The 19667-nt window shown below is 37.2% G+C and overlaps 1 protein-coding gene and 1 pseudogene across 9 annotated transcripts in view; both read left to right on the forward strand.

Annotated features, from left to right (window-relative positions):
* ABL2 (ABL proto-oncogene 2, non-receptor tyrosine kinase) overlaps nucleotides 1-19667 on the forward strand; it is a 100542-nt gene that overhangs the window by 63041 nt on the left and 17834 nt on the right. For 3 of the 9 annotated variants that reach the window (XM_086343612.1, XM_086343604.1, XM_086343608.1), the window contains exons 2-4: nucleotides 13532-13594; nucleotides 14827-14997; nucleotides 18681-18976. Coding sequence is in view for 8 of the 9 variants with exons in the window: in XM_086343604.1 (XP_086199730.1) it covers nucleotides 13532-13594; nucleotides 14827-14997; nucleotides 18681-18976 (530 nt within the window). In the remaining variant the exon portion in view is untranslated. Of the gene's footprint in view, nucleotides 1-8161; nucleotides 10284-13531; nucleotides 13595-14826; nucleotides 14998-18680; nucleotides 18977-19667 lie in introns of those variants that run through there. The other 6 variants (XM_086343605.1, XM_086343609.1, XM_086343607.1 and 3 more) reach the window with 3 other exon arrangements.
* LOC147356297 (small ribosomal subunit protein eS19 pseudogene) lies at nucleotides 1940-2615 on the forward strand (annotated as a pseudogene).

Raw genomic sequence — 19667 nt, forward strand, 5'->3', positions numbered from 1 at the left:
ATAAATTATAGCAAGTTTTTTGGGTAAGGTTTTGGCAATATTTTGGACTCCAAAATCAATACAGGTGGTGACTGCAGCCATGAAATTAAAGGATGGTTGCTTCAAGAAAGAAAAAACTATGACCAACCTAGACAGCATATTAAAAAGTAGAGACATTACTTTGCAGACAAAGGTCCGTCTAGTCAAAGCTATGGTTTTTCCAGTAGTCATGTATGGATATGAGAGTTAGACTATAGAGAAAGCTGAGTGCCAAAGAACTGATGCTTTTGAACTGTGGTGTTGGAGAAGACTCTTGAGAGTCTCTTGGACTGCAAGGAGATCCAACCAGTCCATCCTAAAGGAAATCAGTCCTGAATATTCACTGGAAGGACTGATGCTGAAGCTGAAATTCCAATACTTTGGCCACCTGATGCAAAGAACTGACTCATTGGAAAAGACCCTGATGCTGGGAAAGATTGAAGGCAGGAGGAGAAGGGGACAACAGAGGATGAGATGAGTGGATGGCATCACCGACTAGATGGACCTGAGTTTGAGCAAACTCTGGGAGTTGGTGATAGACAGAGAAGCCTGGCGTGCTGTAGTCCATGGGATCGCAAAGAATCAGACACGACTGAGCAGTTGAACTGATAACAAGTTCTCCATTTCCTTGAAGGTGAAGTTGATAGTCAAGATTTGAATTCTGTTTTGTGAGGAAGATGAAGATCTGTGAAGGGAGAGAGGAGACCTCAACATCTCCCTTGATGTTGACCAATACATAATTAAGTATGACATTTAAAAATAAAACTATAAGCTCATTACTTTCTGAAATAGACTTTTTGAAAACTTTGCTATTTGGTTTTAAGAACATGTGATGGCTATTTTTACTTTTGGGTAGTTGATATTTTGCCCACAAAATGAGTAAAATACTTTAAGAATGGATTATAACATGTTTCATTTTAAATTTGGTTCATCCTTGAAAATTGAAATTGTTTATGCTTTATAAAGCTATAAAAACTACTTACCTATTGATGAAGTTGCTTTGAATTTCTTTCTAAAAAGCATATTGTGGGACTTCGTTGGTGGTCCAGTAGACTAAGACTCCAGCCTTCCAATGCAGGGGGCCCAGGTTCGATCCCTGGTTAAGGAACTTGATCCCACATGCAACAACTAGAGACCTGGCATAGAGAAATCAATCAATAAAGCATGTAGCTTTTATAAATCTTGAATCTTAGGAATCTGAATACATAGAAGAAAAATCTAAATGATATAGATCAAATTTGCACACGTCCTAGTAAATCTACAAACTAAATTCTTTCTATTTCCAAGTTCCAAATCTTAAGTTATAGGAATTGGTAGCAAGGAGATCAACCAGTCCATTCTAAAGGAGATCAGTCCTGGGTGTTCTTTGGAAGGAATGATGCTAAAGCTGAAACTCCAGTACTTTGGCCACCTCATGCAAAGAGTTGACTCATTGGAAAAGACTCTGATGCTGGGAGAGATTGAGGTCAGGAGGAAAAGGGGATGACAGAGGATGAGATGGCTGTATGGCATCACCGACTCGATGGACGTGAGTTTGAGTGAACTCCGGGAGTTGGTGATGGACAGGAACTGCGTGCTGCAGTTCATGGGGTCACAAAGAGTAGGACACAACTGAGCGACTGAACTGAACTGATATACATTAATTTTAACGTCAAGGCTAAAAATTGATATGAGTATGTGTTTGAGAACATGTGTAAGAACAAGATAAACTGGATATAAATGTATGAAGAATATTATCAGTAGTTATTTCTGGGTGATCAGATCCTGATTGCTGTTAATTGTCTTCCTTACTGTGCATTTTGGATTTTAGAACAGGGGCAAGTATTGCTTCTGTAATTAGGAAAAAATGATATGTCAGCAGATATTAAATATATATTCTAGGAAAATGGTTATGAGTCACGCATATAATCCATGCCTTTGAGTCGGGTAGTACTGGAGTCAGACATTTAGGGAGTAGTACTTTGTATTTTTCTCTGCTGTACGATTTTTCCTCCCTCCCAGATAACAGTATCAGTGATGGCTTTCTCCTGGCTGGCAGCATAGAGGCCGTAGGATGCCTGGAGTTGCTGTAAAATATGTGAACCAGCAGTGTTTTATCAGAGCTCTGGTGGCCTTCCTTAACAAGTCTGGGAAGCTGAAAGTTCTTGAATGGGTGGACATCATCACACTGACCAAGCATAAAGAGGTTGCTCCTTACAATGAGAACTGGTTTCTATACATGAGCTGCTTCCACAGCATGGCACCTGTACCTCTGGGGAGGAGGTGGAGTTGGCTTAGTGACCAAGATCTGAGGGCAAGGGGGGACCCTCAGATACGGTATCATGCCCAGCCAAGCCACTTCAGCGGAAGCTTCAGGAACATGGCCCATTGGGTCCTCCAAGCCCTGGAGGGGCGGAAAATGGCACAAAAGGACCAAGATGGGGGCTGCAAACTGACACTTCAGTGATTGGGACAAAATCACCGGACAAGCAGCATCTGCCAAGAAGAAGCATTAGAACCAATGATGCTGGGTTACAAATTGCCTCCTTCATTAAAAAATATTACCAATGATAAAAACCCTGTAATTGTAATGCAGTAAAGAGTTATATGCAGAGTACGTCATGAGAAACGCTGGACTGGAAGAAACACAAGCTAGAATCAAAATTGTTGGGAGAAATATCAATAACCTCGGATATGCAGATGACACCACCCTTATGGCAGAAACTGAAGAGGAACTAAAAAGCCTCTTGATGAAAGTGAAAGTGGAGAGTGAAAAAGTTGGCTTAAAGCTCAACATTCAGAAAACGAAGATCATGGCATCCGATCCCGTCACTTCATGGGAAATAGCTGGGGAAACAGTGGAAACAGTGTCAGACTTTATTTTCTTGGGCTCCAAAATCACTGCAGATGGTGACTGCAGCCATGAAATTAGAAGGTGCTTACTCCTTGGAAGGAAAGTTATGTCCAACCTAGATAGCATACTCAAAAGCAGAGACATTACTTTGCCAACAAAGGTCCGTCTAGTCAAGGCTATGGTTTTTCCTGTGGTCATGTATGGATGTGAGAGTTGGACTATGAAGAAGGCTGAGTGCCGAAGAATTGATGCTTTTGAACTGTGGTATTGGAGAAGACTCTTGAGAGTCCCTTGGACTGCAAGGAGATCCAACCAGTCCATTCTGAAGGAGATCAGCCCTGGGATTTCTTTGGAGGGAATGATGCTGAAGCTGAAACTTCAGTACTTTGGGCACCTCATGTGAAGAGTTGACTCATTGGAAAAGACTCTGATGCTGGGAGGGATTGGGGGCAGGAGGAGAAGGGGACGACAGAGGATGAGATGGCTGGATGGCATCACTGACTCAATGGACGTGAGTCTGAGTGAATTCTGGGAGATGGTGATGGACAGGGAGGCCTGGTGTGCTGCAATTCATGGGGTCGTGAAGAGTCGGACACGACTGAGCGACTGAACTGAACTGAAAGAGTTATAAACATTATTTTGGGTGAAAGTGAAAGTTGCTCAGTCGTGTCTGACTCTTTGCAACCCCATGAACTATATATGTAGTCCATGGAATTCTCCAGGCCAGAATACTGGAGTGGGTAGGCTTTTCCTTCTCCAGGGGATCTTCCCAACCCAGAGATTGAATCCAGGTCTCCTGCATTGCGGGCAGATTCTTTACCAGCTGAGACATCAGGGAAGCCTGAGAATACTGGAGTGAGTAGCCTATCCCTTTGCCAGAAGATTTTCCCAGCCCAGGAATTAAACCGGGGTCTCCTGCATTGCAGGTGGATTCTTTACCAGCTGAGCTATCAGGGATTACTTACTGACCCAAAGAGAGTTAACCTTGTACAAGTTTAGGGGCTCATCAGTTGTTTGTTTTTATTTTTGTACCTTTCACTTCTGGTTAGTCATGCAAATCTTCCCACTTGAGCTCAGCACATTTATTCTTTCAGTGAATTTATTTTCAAGGAAGGGACCACTTTTAGACTACAGAGGAACTAAAATTTTAAATTATGGTGTCAAGTTTACTAAGCACTTTACATGCATTTAATCTCATTTAAGGATGCTGTAGAGTACTTGCCATTATTTTCCTGTTTTACAAATGAAATTTGTAAGATACTTAAATAACTTAATGAAGGACACCTCAATTTTTCACTGGCAAAGCACAAGGTTTCTTAATACAGAGTCTGAAGTCTTGGATTTAAAAAACAAAAAGCTTGTTAACGTTTGAGATTGTAGTCTTTTTGTAATCAGAGGCCAATATTTGTTCCTAAAGATGTGATTGCTGAGAGTAACGTAGTATAGTGTGAAATTGATGCTCTTTCTTATTAGAATGCTGGTTAGCTGCTCTGTTGGGAGGTTGAACGTTAATAACAGGTACGATATGGCCACTTTAGAGATCATCTAGTTTTTACATAGCTTTGTTTCTTTATCTCAATAATAATGGAATTGAACATATTTTAAGGACTGCCATTAGATCCTGAAATATTAGTGAAAGTACCCCTGTCTTAAAAGGGGAAAAAGTGGAAGCAGTGAGATTTTATTTTCTTGGGCTCCAAAATCACTGTGGACTGTGCCATGAAATTAAAAAGATGCTTGTTCCTTGGAAGGCAAGCTATGACAAATTTAGTGTATTAAAAAGCAGAGACATCACTTTACCGACGAAGGTCCGTCTAGTCAAAGTTACAATTTTTCCAGTTGTCATGTTTGGATGGATGTGGAGAGTTGGATCATAAAGAAGGCTGAGCGTGAAGAATTGATGTTTTTGAATTATGGTGCTGGAGAAGACTTCTGAAGAGTCTTTTGGACAGCACGGAGATCAAGCCAGTCAGTTGTAAAGGGAATCAACCCTGAATATTCATTGGAAGGACTGATGCCGAAGCTCATTTAACCTACTTATATGATTATATTTGAAATAAGTTGCCTGTAGCTGGATCATACATCTGCGTTTAGGCTGTTGTCATATAATGTAATTATTAATATGTGGATTTAGGTCTGCTGTTTTTATTTTTTTCTGTTTGTTCTTCTGTTTCCCTTTTTTTGCCCTCTTGGATTATTAACACTTTTTCTTTTTAGTTTTGCTTTTTTGTTTGTTGTATTTTTGGCTATATCTCTTTGTATAGGTTTTCTAGTGGTTGCTGTATGGATTTCAGTATACGTATTGAACTTTTCACACTCTACCTGGATTCATCATTTTACCACTTCGAGTAAAATATGGAAGCCTTACTGTCATACAGTTCTCTCTTCCCTCTTTATGTTACAGTTGTTACATTTACCTGCATTAAAAAGTCCCTGCAATGGGGTTAACATTTTTTGCTTCTAACCATCAAGCATATTTTAAACAACTCAAGAAGAGAAGAGTAGTCTATATGCTATTTACTATTTTTGTTTCTCTTTATTTATTCCTAATGAATAGTTTCCTTCTGGTATTTCCATTCTGTCTGAAGAGCTTCCTTTAACAGTTCTTTCAGAGGAGGTCTGCTGGTCGCGAGTTCTTCCCTTCAACTGAGAAGTCTTTGTTTCATCTTAATTTCTAAATATTTTCTGTGATTATGGAATTTGGGGATGACAGCTTTTTTCTCTCAGCACTTGAGATAATGTTTTTTCATTTCTTTTTAGCCTTCAAGTTTTGAAATTCAGTTGTCAGTATTCCAGCTCTCTTGTAAGTGTGATCCTGCAGTGAAGTAGTGAAACTCCTCACCTTACCTCAGTCTCTTAACGGACTTTACTTCTGGCCTAGAGCCTGATGTATCCTGCCTAGTAGATACTTTGCACATCATACTCACTCAATAAATAATTAACTGGATGAATGAAATGTGATATAGATTAAAAGAGCCAATATTTTAATAATTTAATAAGTGTGGATGTAGAGTGGGTAGTATATATAGTTTTCAGATTTTCAATGAGTATATATTTTATAAACTGAGAACAATTTAGAAAGAATACGCCATACTAATAACTTTGTTGTGTTTGGTCTTACTGGCTTTCATTTATCATTTTTTGGTGATAATTTTTTCATGCTCACTTTCATTTTATTTATTCTCTAAAATGTTAAAGGTGGTATTAGATGGCTTAGGTCATTAAAAACAGCATAGAATGAAAAGTTTTTTAAAAAATACTTTGAGTGTCTTTTGTTAATTTTTATAGTTTTCTAACTTAGATGGCTGTCGTCATTGAAATTCATTCCCCACAGAGCTGTTTGCATATCCTTTCAGTGTCCTTAATGACTTGATGAACCTTGCCTAATTTTTATTGTGGGAGTTGTGTAGGCTTTTTCGTTTTCCTTTTTTCTTTGAGCTGTGTGACTACAGACAAGCAATATTTAATATAAGGGTTAATGTGAACTCCTGAGTGTCCTGTCACTGTAGCTATTCTCTTCTTATCCAGAAATAATACATAGAAATTAACTATTGTCTGAACAATAGTTGCTTTTGTAGAAAAGTATTGAATTATTGAGAATTTTTTTAGGGGGTCCCTTATTCAGTGCTGTATAGTGCAATTTAGAGGGGGGTCGACATGCTTTAGCAAAAAATATTTGTTGATTTGTATTTGTGTGTGTAAGTTTATAACATAAATGGAGATGTCTAGTTGCCAATTAGGAACTGAACAACATAAACAGCACTGATTTTTTTTTTTCCAACTTCACGAATGAACCTCTTAATTGGCATTTTTTTCATGTTCATGATCCAGAATTTAAAAACTTAGTGTTTATTCTCAGTTGTCCTCATTTAAGACTGTGGCATTTGGCATGAAATATTATGCAGCTGTACATAGGAAAATAACTATTTCTATGTGCTACTGTGGAGTGATCTTACAGTTAAGTGAGAAGAGCAGAGTGGAGAAAGAGTGTGAAATATCCTACTGTTTAAGAAGAAGGGCGGGGATGTGAGCATGTATCCATTTACATTAAAACAGTGTAAGAATAAAGCATATAAATTTAGGTTTCCTCTAAGGAAGGAGTGACTAGGATAGAGAGAAGGGTGCTTCATTCTGTAGATTCAACTTTGGAACCATGTAAATATTTTATGTAATGAAATAAAATGTATAAAGCAGAACTGAAAAATTGAAAATAAAATGAAGCAGATTAACTCATGTGGATATCCTTGTAGCAACAGTTCTCAAAATTTGATTGTGTTCAACAAATCCCTCTGTTGACATTTGCACTGATGGTGCGAAAGCACTGTTGGTAAAACTGCTTAGTCCTTGATAGAAATCAAGGTAGTGACATTAAACTGTACCTAGCCATCACTGCATTGTCACCGCCACACTCTCGCTAAGAATTTCCTTGATGAAGCAGTAAAAATGATTATGTTTATAAACAGTCTTGATTCTCAGCTACATGTCTTTTTAGTATCCTATGTGACAGAATGGAAAGTGTGCAGAAAGCACTTCTGTTGCTCACCGGATGCTATGGCTGTGTGTAGAGAGACCCGTGTCCACGTGTGCTGTGCTTCTAACTGAGCTGGCTGCTCTTTTCTGGGAACCCTGTTTTCACTTAAAAGATTGAATGACAAACCATTCAGAATTGGGATTTGGTAGACATTTTCTTGAAAAATGAATGAAGTAAATCTGCTATTTCAAAGAAAACAGGGGAAAAAAAGACAAAACAGGAATTGTTGGAAATGGTAGAATTTGGGCTCTTAAACAAAAATTAGAATTTTATAAAATTAGTAATAACCATTGTGATTGTGAGAACTTACCTGGTACTCAAAATTTTTGTGGTGAGATTGATGGTGATAGTAATGAACAGGATGTATCAAAGTTACATAATGGAATATATCAACATTTAGTGGATATATTTCCAGATGATCAATACATGATGTTAAAAAATGCAGAGTACAAGATAGACTTATTTCAAGTACAAGTTAAAATAATTTTAGTTTGACAGATTATAAAAATTTTATCTATTTGGTTTCAGATTTCAGTATACAGTTAGGCTTTAAAGAACTACTAATTGTCGAGTTTTGGTATAGTATCAGAGAAGAATATCCATCATTATCTGAAAGATTGTTAAAATATCTTTTCCTTTTATACCTCCATATCTGTGCACAGTTAGATTTTCGTATACTTCAACATAACATCACAGTAGATCAAATGCAGAATGAAGGTTCATCCATCTTGTTTTAAGACGGATATTAAAGATATATGCAAAAAATGACAGTGTTACTATTACCTCTTAATTCTTTTCAAGAGTAGTTATTTTTAATAAAATGTTAACATATGAGTTTATTATTTTGAAATTAATATTACAATTTCTCAGTTTTAATTTCAAATATGGTAGATAATGATAGATACAACCTACATAACAGAGGTCTTTGGAGAGTCAATACTAATTTTTTTTATAAGTTTTTAAGAAATATTTATTTATTTATAGCTGTGCTGGGTCTTTGCAGCACACAGGCTCTTCCTTGCTGCTCAGGGACTTTTCTCTAGTTGCGGTGCATGGGCTTCTCATTGTGATGGCTTCTGTGGCAGAGCGCAGGCCCTATGCGGGCTTCAGTAATTGTGGCTCACAGGCTTAGTTGCTCCTCGACATGTGAGTTCTTCCCGCACTGGGCGTCGAACCCAGGTCCCCTGCATTGGCAGGTGGATTCTTGACCACTGTACCATGAGGGAAGTCAAATACTTATTTTTTTACTTTAAAAACTGTAATTAGAAAATATACATAGCATAAAACTTACCTTTTATACTATTTTAAGGTATACAGTTTAGTAGCCTTAAGTACATTCACAGTGTTACATAGCCACCCAAGTGCAGAGCTAGATTTCCAGAGCTAGAATAGCTTCTACATATTTCATATAAGTGGGATTGTACAATATTTGTCATTCTGTGTCTGACTTATTTCACTTAGCATGATGTTTTCAAGGCCCATCAATATTGTAGCATATATAAAAACTTTATTCCTTTTTATCGTTGAATAAATTCCATTGTGTGTACCATATTTTGTTTATTCATCCTCTGTACTCCTGGTTACAATATAGGAGGATTAAAAAATGGAGCTATTCATTATTGATAATTTAAATAGATTTACTGATTAAATAGTAAATCATATAGTATAGAATATAGATATCTATAGAACATGAATTATGGAGCCTCTTTCCCTTTTATTTTTTGTAATTCAGGGAAGGAGAAATTCAACCTGGTATTTGAAATTCTGAGTCATTAATTTGAGGTAACCCGTTAGTCATTTAACTCTTACTTTCCTCATTATGTTAACAGTACTGGCTTCATAAAAGGTTAATTAGTTACTACCTACACCAGAGTCATTCTTTCTTTAAGCTTGCATTATAACTTTTGTAACATCTTTATTGAAGGCTGTATCAGTTTTACTATCAATAATTTTACCCTGTTACTTTGGTTGACCTGGAACCTAGCACAGTGGCTGGTACATAACAGCTACTTAACAAATATTTGTATAATAACAGACATTCTAGAATTATTTTTGTAGGTTATATCCCTAAAGTCATCCATCATTGGTGGATTTCGCTAGTTTCATTCTTATAAGGCTCTTGAGTTTTATTTAACTTTGTTCTATATATTAACAAAGATTAGGCTTTTACTTTCAGAACCTTTAAAGTTTTCAGTACTATCATGCCACGTTTTTAACCTTTATTAAGCAATAGAGCCAAACTTTTACTGAAGGCCCTCATTTCCTGGCTTCTGTGCTTATGAATCAGATTGCAACCATTTCTTTAACTTTGGATTTGTGGTTTCTTGAACTTTAAGTGATGCAAAAGATGACTGTTGTTAGGCGTTTCCTCTCTTTTAAAAGTGTATTTGGTGTTTTATTGTAAACATGTTTTCTCCAAGGAAACTTCTGTACAATCTCACTTCATCATCTCCTAGGAATGAAATCCCAGCTACATGCAGTGACGCCTGTGTATTTTATCATTTGTTACTCATGTGTGTTGGTTTTTACTTATTTAGTTTTTCAAAACGTTTCAGAGTTCTTGAAGTAACTCTATTCTGACTCAATGTTTTGCTGATTACTAGACATTTCCCTTTAGGTAACTCTCCACCCACATTGGACTTGTAAATGTTACCCTGCCATTGGTTCCCTTTGGCCACTGAGTTCATGAATAAGTGTCACATGCATGTGGTATTGCTTGTCAGAGGCTAGAATTCCAAGACTTCCTCTGTACAGAGAACAGTTAAACTTTCGTGCTTCTGGGCAGAGGAATGGTCTTTGGGATGGTTCTGCTTCCACCTAATTGTTATGGCAGAGATCAGGACACATCGCTTTGCTGTCTATGCCATGAGGCCTCAGAAACGGCTCTCCCCAGCTTGACAGGTATGATAACAGGGGTGATCATTTGCGGGAGGGTAGATAACCACAGTAATCAAGCCTGAATGAGATTCCAAAAAATTTGTACTGCTATTGTTGTTAACATCTTTATTCTTGGCTAGTGAAGCTTCATGTGTTTTTTCCCTGGTAGGGCCTTAGTAATAAAAGAATAAATGAATAAATGAATAATGTGCAGTATTTTTTAGTTTTAAGATATGTGTGGCTTGATATTGAGAACAGTTGAATGGTTTATCCAACCACCCTAGTTTTTAAAAGCAGTATTAAAAAGTATTAGCTTCCTTAGGGATTTGCCTGGTGGTTTAGTGGTTAGACTCCACACTTTCACTTCCGTGGGCCCATCTGGGTTAAACTCCTGCTTGGGGAACTAAGATCCTTCAAGCCACGTGGCATGGCAAAAAAAAAAAGTATTAGTTTTTAAGAATATGCAGTCAAAGTAGAATTCTGGCAAGGTAAGTGTTTATAAAAATGCCTGGAAATGCCTGCTAAACTGAAATTTTTTATTAATTTCTCCAATTAATAACTGACAAATTTCTACTTAAACTGATAAAATTTATTGAATGACTAATTGGTGAAAGTGTTTTTAATAAAATTAAACATTAAATTTAGGAATTATCTGTGAATTTGAGTTTGAGTCTTGTTTAGTCCTGATAATTTTCTGTACAAGCTACTCTTACTAGTTTTACCTTATTTTTATTGTATCCTACAGGCATATCAGTAGAAAAAAATGACCTTTTCTTAATAGTCATAATATATTTCTGCTGGGACCTATTTCTGGGTTCCATATTCCATAAGTAAAAATTAGAGTCTTCTGTTGCCTCATCGTGAGTCCATGATGTGCCTCCATAATAGTGATTAACGAAGGATAACTCGCTATCTAAGGTACCTTATATATAGTAGTCACTTAACATTGTTCAAAAATAAAACATTCCCAGCCTGCGCACTTGTATTTGGGCAGATGCAGTAGCTCTGAATCATCCAGATTTGTCTGTCTTAAGCTGACAAGGAAAGGAGCATAGGCTGGATCTACTGGATAACACTGTGGCATTTACTTTCTATAGACCCCCCACCCCTTTTTGTCTTCATTCCTTAGTTTTTTTGCCTCCATTTAGCTCTTTAACTCCTTATGATTTAAAACATGTTCATTCTCAAGAAAATGTTAGGATGTTTCTTGTCTTTGGAAAATTTCCTCTTTTGTTTGGTGCTAGTGGGTAGGATGGTGTTTAAGTGCATATCCTGTGCAGGCAGATTGTACAGGAAACTGACCCTTAGTTCTATGAGAACAAAAGAGTGAGTGGGAAGAAAGAAGAAAGGAAGGAAATAAGATCTTTTGACTTGACCAAAAAGACTGTAAAAACCAGAGATGGGAAGAAGGGGATTGGAGAATAAAAAGGATTGTTTTCCAAGATGTGGTTCTTTTTGTACTTTGGCCTCTGAAATGATTGTCTTCCTGTATTTATTATTTTGTATATTTGAGAAATGTACAGTATTGTTTGGCATGTGTATATGTTTTAAGTTTTCATAAAATTGTGCTGAAGGTCTCATTCTCTTTTCTCCTTTTGTCACTTAACATGGTTTTAAGAGGCTGACTTGCCTTTCAAAATCCTCCTTTGAATTTGATGGAGTTCCTCTCCAGTACAGATGACTCACATGTCATAGACATATCCTTGCATTTTGACAGTCTGTCATTCTACTGTCATCAGTGCAAAATCCAGTTTAAATGTGCTCATCTAATTTAAATGCTTTCTTTTCTCTGAAACCTTTTCTGACTGCAGAGTTTTGTCTTCTGTCCTCTCAGTGTATACTCTGTAAGTGTAGCAGAATGTGTGATTCATTTATTCAATAGATTGTTTTTGAGAGCCCCTTATATACAGTAACTGTTCTGGGTGCTTGGAATTTATCAGTGTACACAAAGCAGATAAAAATTACCTGTCCCCATAAAACTAATATTCTAGTGGGGTGGGATAATAGCTCACATGAATATGATGATAGACAAGTAAATTGCATTTTGGGGCATGATAAGATCAATGGAGAGAAATTAGTAAAGGAGACATAGGGGATGTGGAAGTGTTGTCAGGAACAGATGCATTTTAAAGTAGGATGGTTAGAGAATGCCATACCAAGAGGGGAACATTTGGGTGAAGTGTCGTGTCAGTGGCTTAGGGAAGGATGTTTTGGGCAGGTGGGAAAGCCAGTACAAAGGTCCTGAGGTGGGAGTGTGCCTGCCTTGTTCAGGTAACGGCAGGGAGGCCAGTAGTCAGAATGAAGTAAAGTAGGGAAGGAAGAGTAGGAAGATGAATTGGGCAAAGGCCCTCGTAAGGACTTTAGCTTTTATTCTAAGATAGGGAGCTGTCAAAGAGCTCCAAGTTTGGTCATCCTAGTTTATTTCAGTGGATAGTACAGCTGTTCCTATTCACTATGCTTATGTGCTTAAGAAGCAAGATACCTGTTTCAGATTATCTTTTCAGGACATTTGGACATATCTCAGGTTTGTTGTAACTTTCTTAATGTAAAATGATTTAATTAGCTGTGAAAATTAAAAAACACATTCTTTTTAAGAGGAAGAAGGAATGTGAAGAAGTGAAATAAACTGTTAGGAAAGCATCTGACCTACAAGAGGAATTTCTGTCTATAGGATATCGACAGCTACGAAGCCATTTAAAAAACACTGGTTAATGCTATTTTAAAAGACTGCTTTTTTTTTTTTTCTCATTGTTTCCTGTCACTTATATTTTTATGAAACTTAGTTACTCATTCAGTCAAAATTACTGAACACATATTATATGACTCTTGCTAGAAAAAAAGATAAAGTTCTTATGCTAAGAAGCTTATTTTGTAAAGCTGGGGAAATGAACATAAATGGAGGATAAAAATAAGAGGTATTACTGTAGCAAGTATAATGTATGTGAGGCTTCCAAGGGGAGGTTACATTGAAGTTGAGTGTTTTTAAAATGAATAGAAGTCAGCCTGTCAAAGAAAAAAGAGGAATGAGTTCACATTCTGGGAAGATAGGACTATGTGAACAAAGGCAGAAAGGCAGGAAGCATCATGGTGTTTATTCAAATTTAAAATTCAAGGCGTGGAATGGGAGAGAAGGGAAGCTGGAGAAGTATTAATAGGTGGAGATATGATTATAAGAGACCTTGAAGGCCCTGTTAAAAGAGATTTTTAGCTTGATGGTGAACTATTGAAGTATCTTAAGAAGAGTGACATGGTCAAATTTTTGTTTTAAATAGATCACTTTGCCAGCTGTTTGGAGGATGGATTTGAGGGAGACAAGACTGGAGGCAGTAGTCCAGGTGAGAGATGTTGGGAATCTGAACTAAGACATTGGCAGTACAGGTGGAGAGGAGGGAGTGGATTGGAAAATAAAACCACGGATTCAAGGGGTTTTCTTCTTCATATATGATAAAACCAAGTTTAAATTAAAAATGAGTGGAAGAGAGGGAGACATACTAGAAAAGAATTGTTATATGACAGAGGCAGTTGCATAGTGGCAGAGTGCCACTAAAACCCATTTTTAGTGACTAAGAAAATTGCTACTGAAAGAACAGTGTGTTTTTGGTATGATTATTCTGAACTGTGAGAAGCAGGTGATCTTAAACTAACATGGTGTAAGGATCACCTATTTGTTTAGTGTAACTAAATTTAGGAACCACAAAGCCTTGAAGAAGAAACCAGGTCTTACAAGGCTTCAACCATTACAGGTGATAGAAACTCAATAAATCATGTCCGTTGCCAGCCGTATTTTGAGTCCTAATTAAGTTACAGTATTTTATTAAAAATATATGAAAAGAAAATAAGGAAAAATTGTTTTTTATAAAAACAATTAACAGTGGAAAGCTGTTATGTTATAGACTGTACATGGTAGTACAAAGGTATTTTGGGATGCCAAGAATATTTTGTATTAAACCAAAATACTTTTCTGTTTAGTAGATAATTTTAGGGTTTTTTTTTCTAAAAGCACTATTTCTATAATTTTCTATATGTAAATGGAGGGCCTGGATTAATACAATCTATACATATTTCTTAAAAATCTCTGTTATCTTTTCTGAAATTTGTTTTATATGGAGATAGTAAGGGGAGAAAGGTACTTTGGGGGGACTTAACTTCATTTATAAAACATACCTATTCCTTCTTAAAACCACCATCATCTAGACAAAATATCTTGTGTGTTTTATAAAATGAACTGGCATTTCTTTTTGAGATTTTTTTTTTCTTTCATTTTGAGGAAACTATGTTTCCTATTCATTTACCTCTGATTTTGGTTCATGCATAAGCATCACAGCTAAATGCTCATTTTGTGTTCTTTGCTCTATCTTACTATGTTTTCAACAAGTAGATTTCTCTCCTGCTTAGGAGACATGCCATCTGCTCATTCTTCATGACTCCACAACCACGTGTATGGTTTTGTTCCTTGCTGGAGCCATCAGTATAATGCCAACAGCTAAAATACTGTCTGTGTAGTGAATTCAAATGAATCTCCAGCTGTTGGACTTGGTGTAAACTCCTTTCTCTCTATGTCTTTCAGAAGCCTTGCATCGCCCCTACGGTTGTGATGTTGAACCCCAGGCCCTGAACGAAGCCATCAGGTGGAGCTCCAAGGAGAACCTGCTTGGAGCCACCGAGAGTGACCCTAATCTCTTTGTTGCACTTTATGATTTTGTAGCAAGTGGTGATAACACACTCAGCATCACTAAAGGTGAGCTTCTACGTGACATCCTCTCACTTTTCAGTTTTTATTAGTGGTTAAGAAATAATGGGATCTGTTCTGGATTCTGCCTCTGACTGGAATTAGGTAGGTAATTTGGGCCCAGATACCTCTGATTCATTGGGGATAATGCCACCTTATCTACTTCATAGAGTTTTCATTAAGGCTAAAATGAGACAAAGTACATTAGAAAAAAAACACTGCACAATATATACATAAACTCGACTCCTTCTCAAAATTCTGTTCTGTAGATAATATGCCAGCATCTGTCTGCCACAAAGGTAAGGTTTACCGTACAGCTCTTTTCAGTGAACTGTGGCTCACTAAGAGGAGTCGGGTTTCCAGACCCCAGTGCTACTCTTAAGTGTCGTTCGTGGGCTGACTTCCTGTGAGACCATTCGTTACCAGTCTACACTGAGATTAAGAACTTGTACTCAAAATGTAAAACAACTACATTGCTAAGTACACTTATTATTTAGTTCAGCTGACATTTCTTTTTTTTAACAAAGCTGAAGAAAGTGGTCCAGTGATTCGCACTCTGGCACACGCATCTTACCTTGCTGTGGACCTGCTTTGGGTAGCACTGGCCTAGACAACTTCTCTCTCACTTGTGTTTGTGTGTGTTAGTGAAAGGACTAGCAGGAAGGGCTTCTATTGCAGTAACACTCACAACAGAGTAGTAGTACTGTTTTCAGTAGTAAATTCTTAACAAAGAGAACACCAAGAACATAATCATGTAAAAACCATCCATTATTGGTTTTCTGAAGAGGACAGAAAATGTGGAATTTTTATGAGAAAGAAATAGGAGTGTGGGCATTGTCATTGTATACATGAGTTGGATTGATAATCTGCTTATATTTTTCTTGTCTTTTGAATGTATTAAAGCTTCCTACTAGGAAAAAATAAGATTCTGGATAATTTTTAGCTACCTGCAAGTATAAATTAAATGATTCTTTGTCAAACAATACTTCTCTTATTTGTAAGGTTTGAAATGAGATAGTAAATGAGAGTGGATCACCAAATTAAGAAGACAGGTCTCCACTCAAGGAATGTTACCCTGAAGTAAAATATTTTTATACATCAATTCTTAAAATCCAGCCAGATTCATCAAAGGCAGAAATCCTTAAAACTGAGTTTCTGGGGTATATGTATGTCCCAGAGTGGGGATGATGGTATGTATACATGCATTTGATGGTATTTGTATGTGTGTGCAACTGTGTTTTATGATGGGAGGAAAATTTTACAGTTTTAGGATACAGGAGTTCAGAAATATTTTATACTCTGTGTGGTAGGTAGTCTCTTTGGGCTACAACACAGTCTTTTACTTTAAGGTGCTTCATTGGGAAAGTTGGTGAAGGTGACTCAGAACACTCTTTCCTAGATACAATTTTCATGTCAGTATTTTCCAAGATTGCTCAGTCACCAGCGATACATTGATAAAGAAAGCCTTTTGATTCATCAGTTACCAGTTATACATCTCAAAAAGTGGGATTTCATTTATCTTATAATCAACAGTGATTTCTTTTAAGGGCTTCCCTGGTGGCTCAGCTGATAAAGATTCTGCCTGCAGTGCAGTAAACCTGGGTTTGATCCCTGAGTTGGGAAGATCCCCTGGAGAAGGGAATGACTGACTACCTGCTCCAGTATTCTGGCCAGGAGAATTCCATGGGCTGTATAGTCCAAAACCTATGAAATGCCAGGTTTTTATCCAGGTTCTTATTTTTAATTTAATATAAAATATTGTCATGCTAAAGCTGTTTTTTTATTTTAAAAGACAAAATATATTTTTAATTAAATAACAATACTTATTTTAGTAATTTCTTTGAAGGCAATATTTTGCCTGAATTAAAAAATCAGGTTTCTCTGGCAATAAGGTCAATGTTTATTCCATTGTTAATCTTCATGGTACTCAAAAGTTCCAGAGTAGAAAATTCTCCTCCCAACTGCCAAAAAAGAGAAAAACAAATAGCCCCAAACCTAGAGTGTTCGACTATATCCTGATTATGATGACCTGTCATTATCAGTTCTTTGTAAGGAAAAATAATGTACTTGGTAAAGAACTTAGTCTTCTCAGTTTCTTAAGAGTATTAGAGAAAAGCTGCTGACTGACAAGTCTTATATAGCTTTTCTGACAGCACTAAGATTTGTTTTCCCTGCAGATATGATTGGGGAGTATTTATCAGCACGCTTGTGCATTTCCACCGCCACTATCTACACACTATCTACCTGTACACACAGGTAGTGTGTGTACAGGTAGATACAGATAGTGTACACACAGATAGTGTGTAGATAGTACACACACTACCTACCTGTACGTGTGTATATTTTCTGTGTGTGTGTGCGTGCGCACGTGCACATACCCGAGTTTTTTCTCACTGAATGTCTCACAACCCAGGGTCTTAGTGAGATAGTAGGGGCAAATAGAAAGTCATATTGTGGCAAACATTTCTGTAGACCACTGAAAAAAGATGACTGGCAGAATAATAATTTTGAGTTTTTCCCCAGCAGTCTTTGCTTGGTAAGTACTGGGCCATGTGCTTTTGATTGCTGCGGCTTTCTTCTGTTCTCTGACACTGAGAGGTGGATGTGAACTCTACAGGAAGGCTTGCATCTCTCAGATATGGGGGTGTAAGGCCTTATAAGGATTTATATTTTTTTTATGACCTTGCCATGCAGCATGTGGGATCTTAGATCAGGGATCAAATCCATGCCTCCATGTATTGGGATCATGGAGTCTTAACCACGGAACTGCCAAGGAAGTCCCAGGAATCTTTAAATTATCATTTACTGATAATGATATCTCTTACCTTTCCTATTTTGCCTGGGCTGCAAGTACAGGATAAGGAAGCATGTTTAGGGAGTCTGAAGTTGATACTCACAACTTTATTAAAGAAATCAAGGACATTGAAATTGATAGCAAAGATACTCTGAGTAACTTGAGTCTTAGGCTCCAACTTTAGTCTCAACTTCTCTTTGCCACACACTAATTTGAGAAGAGTAGATGGGGGATTCATTCGTTATGGGGAACGGGAGGGAAATTATTTTAAAACTTCAGTCCTGGAAAAGATTGTGCTTTTGAGGTCCTGACTGCCGACCCCTACCTCCTCACTTTTCTTTCTGAAATATTGCTGATAGCTCTGTGGTCTGTGCTTTTTTGTTTTTTGTTTTTGATTGATGGTTTTTGTAGCCTTGGCCAACTGAAATTTAGAAGTAATTTTAATGTCTAATCCCTAATCCTTGATTGCTGTTAGCACTGAACCATATATATGTTCTGTGACCATATATATGTTTTGAGGAAAAAATTCATTTCATTTTTTTTTTTTTTAAGAAGTGAGACCATGTCCTATTCCAGACATTTGAGTGACCTTTTATTCTTTGTGTGCTACCTTAGTTATGTATATGGAGTTTCCTGTAGTATAAAAGCTTTTGAAACCCTATTGATAATGCCAGAAAAACATGTCTAAGTATGCTTCTTTTGTTTAAGCTACAAGCTAAAAATATCAGTCAGGCTATGATGATAGCAAAGTTCATTTTCATTATCTTTAAAAAAACTGTGCTGGTTTAAAAGTTCTTGATTCATTTTTTCAGTGAATTTCAAGCTTGACAGTAGACTGTTTCTGTTTAAGATAAAGTCTTACATCTTTTCTTTCCCTCTGTAATGATCTCCTGGCCAGGTGAAAAGCTCCGAGTCCTTGGTTACAACCAGAATGGAGAGTGGAGCGAAGTTCGCTCTAAGAATGGCCAAGGCTGGGTGCCAAGCAACTACATCACCCCTGTGAACAGCCTGGAAAAACATTCCTGGTATCATGGACCTGTGTCTCGCAGTGCAGCAGAGTACCTACTCAGCAGTCTGATCAATGGCAGCTTCCTGGTGCGAGAGAGTGAGAGCAGCCCCGGGCAGCTGTCAATCTCGCTCAGGTACGAGGGGCGTGTGTATCACTACAGGATCAATACCACCACAGATGGCAAGGTAAGACTGGCCGGCAGCCACCTCTTGGTGTGAATGGGCCTGCTCTTTAGAAGCAATATTCAGAATGATGAAAGAATACAATTTTTATGTCTGACATGAAAGAAACTAATCACTGATGTGAGTTTGAGCTGTTTGGCACATGAGAGAGAGCTTACTCTTTTCAAAACAATTCAGTAATGGAAATTAAAAACAGTATTACATTAAGAGTTTAAAGATGAGCTAGATTTGAAGATGAAAAATGAAGGAAACAGCTGTATAAGTTAACTGGTATCAGTATACAGATATGCACGTATACATCCAATACATTGTGTGGAATTTTATAAATTAAACCTTTTATCTATGAAAATTATAATAATCTCTACCAGAAAGTTTAAAGAGTAAAACTTTAGGCTTCTGAGACTGATATTGATCATTAATGTATGTTAATGTAAATAGGTCGATCAGTCATTTAGCACTTTGCAGGTTAGAAAGACCAACTGTTTAAGAATGGCTATGTTAGAATGGAACTGTCTTACTTTATAAATGGTAAAGCGTAGGTTTATATCAGTTCTTCTATTGAACAGTAAATGTATAGTTATGATGTGCAGGCTAAGTTGCTCTGTGGCCTATGGGATCTTAGTTCTCCTACCAGGGATTGAACCCACATTGCCTGCATTGCAAGGTAGATTCTTAAGTGTTGGACCACCAGGGA

The sequence above is a fragment of the Bos grunniens genome, chromosome 16, assembly GCF_055505025.1.
Source record: "Bos grunniens cultivar Pamir isolate PY7600 chromosome 16, Bosgru_T2T1.0, whole genome shotgun sequence".
Lineage (NCBI taxonomy): Eukaryota > Metazoa > Chordata > Mammalia > Artiodactyla > Bovidae > Bos > Bos grunniens.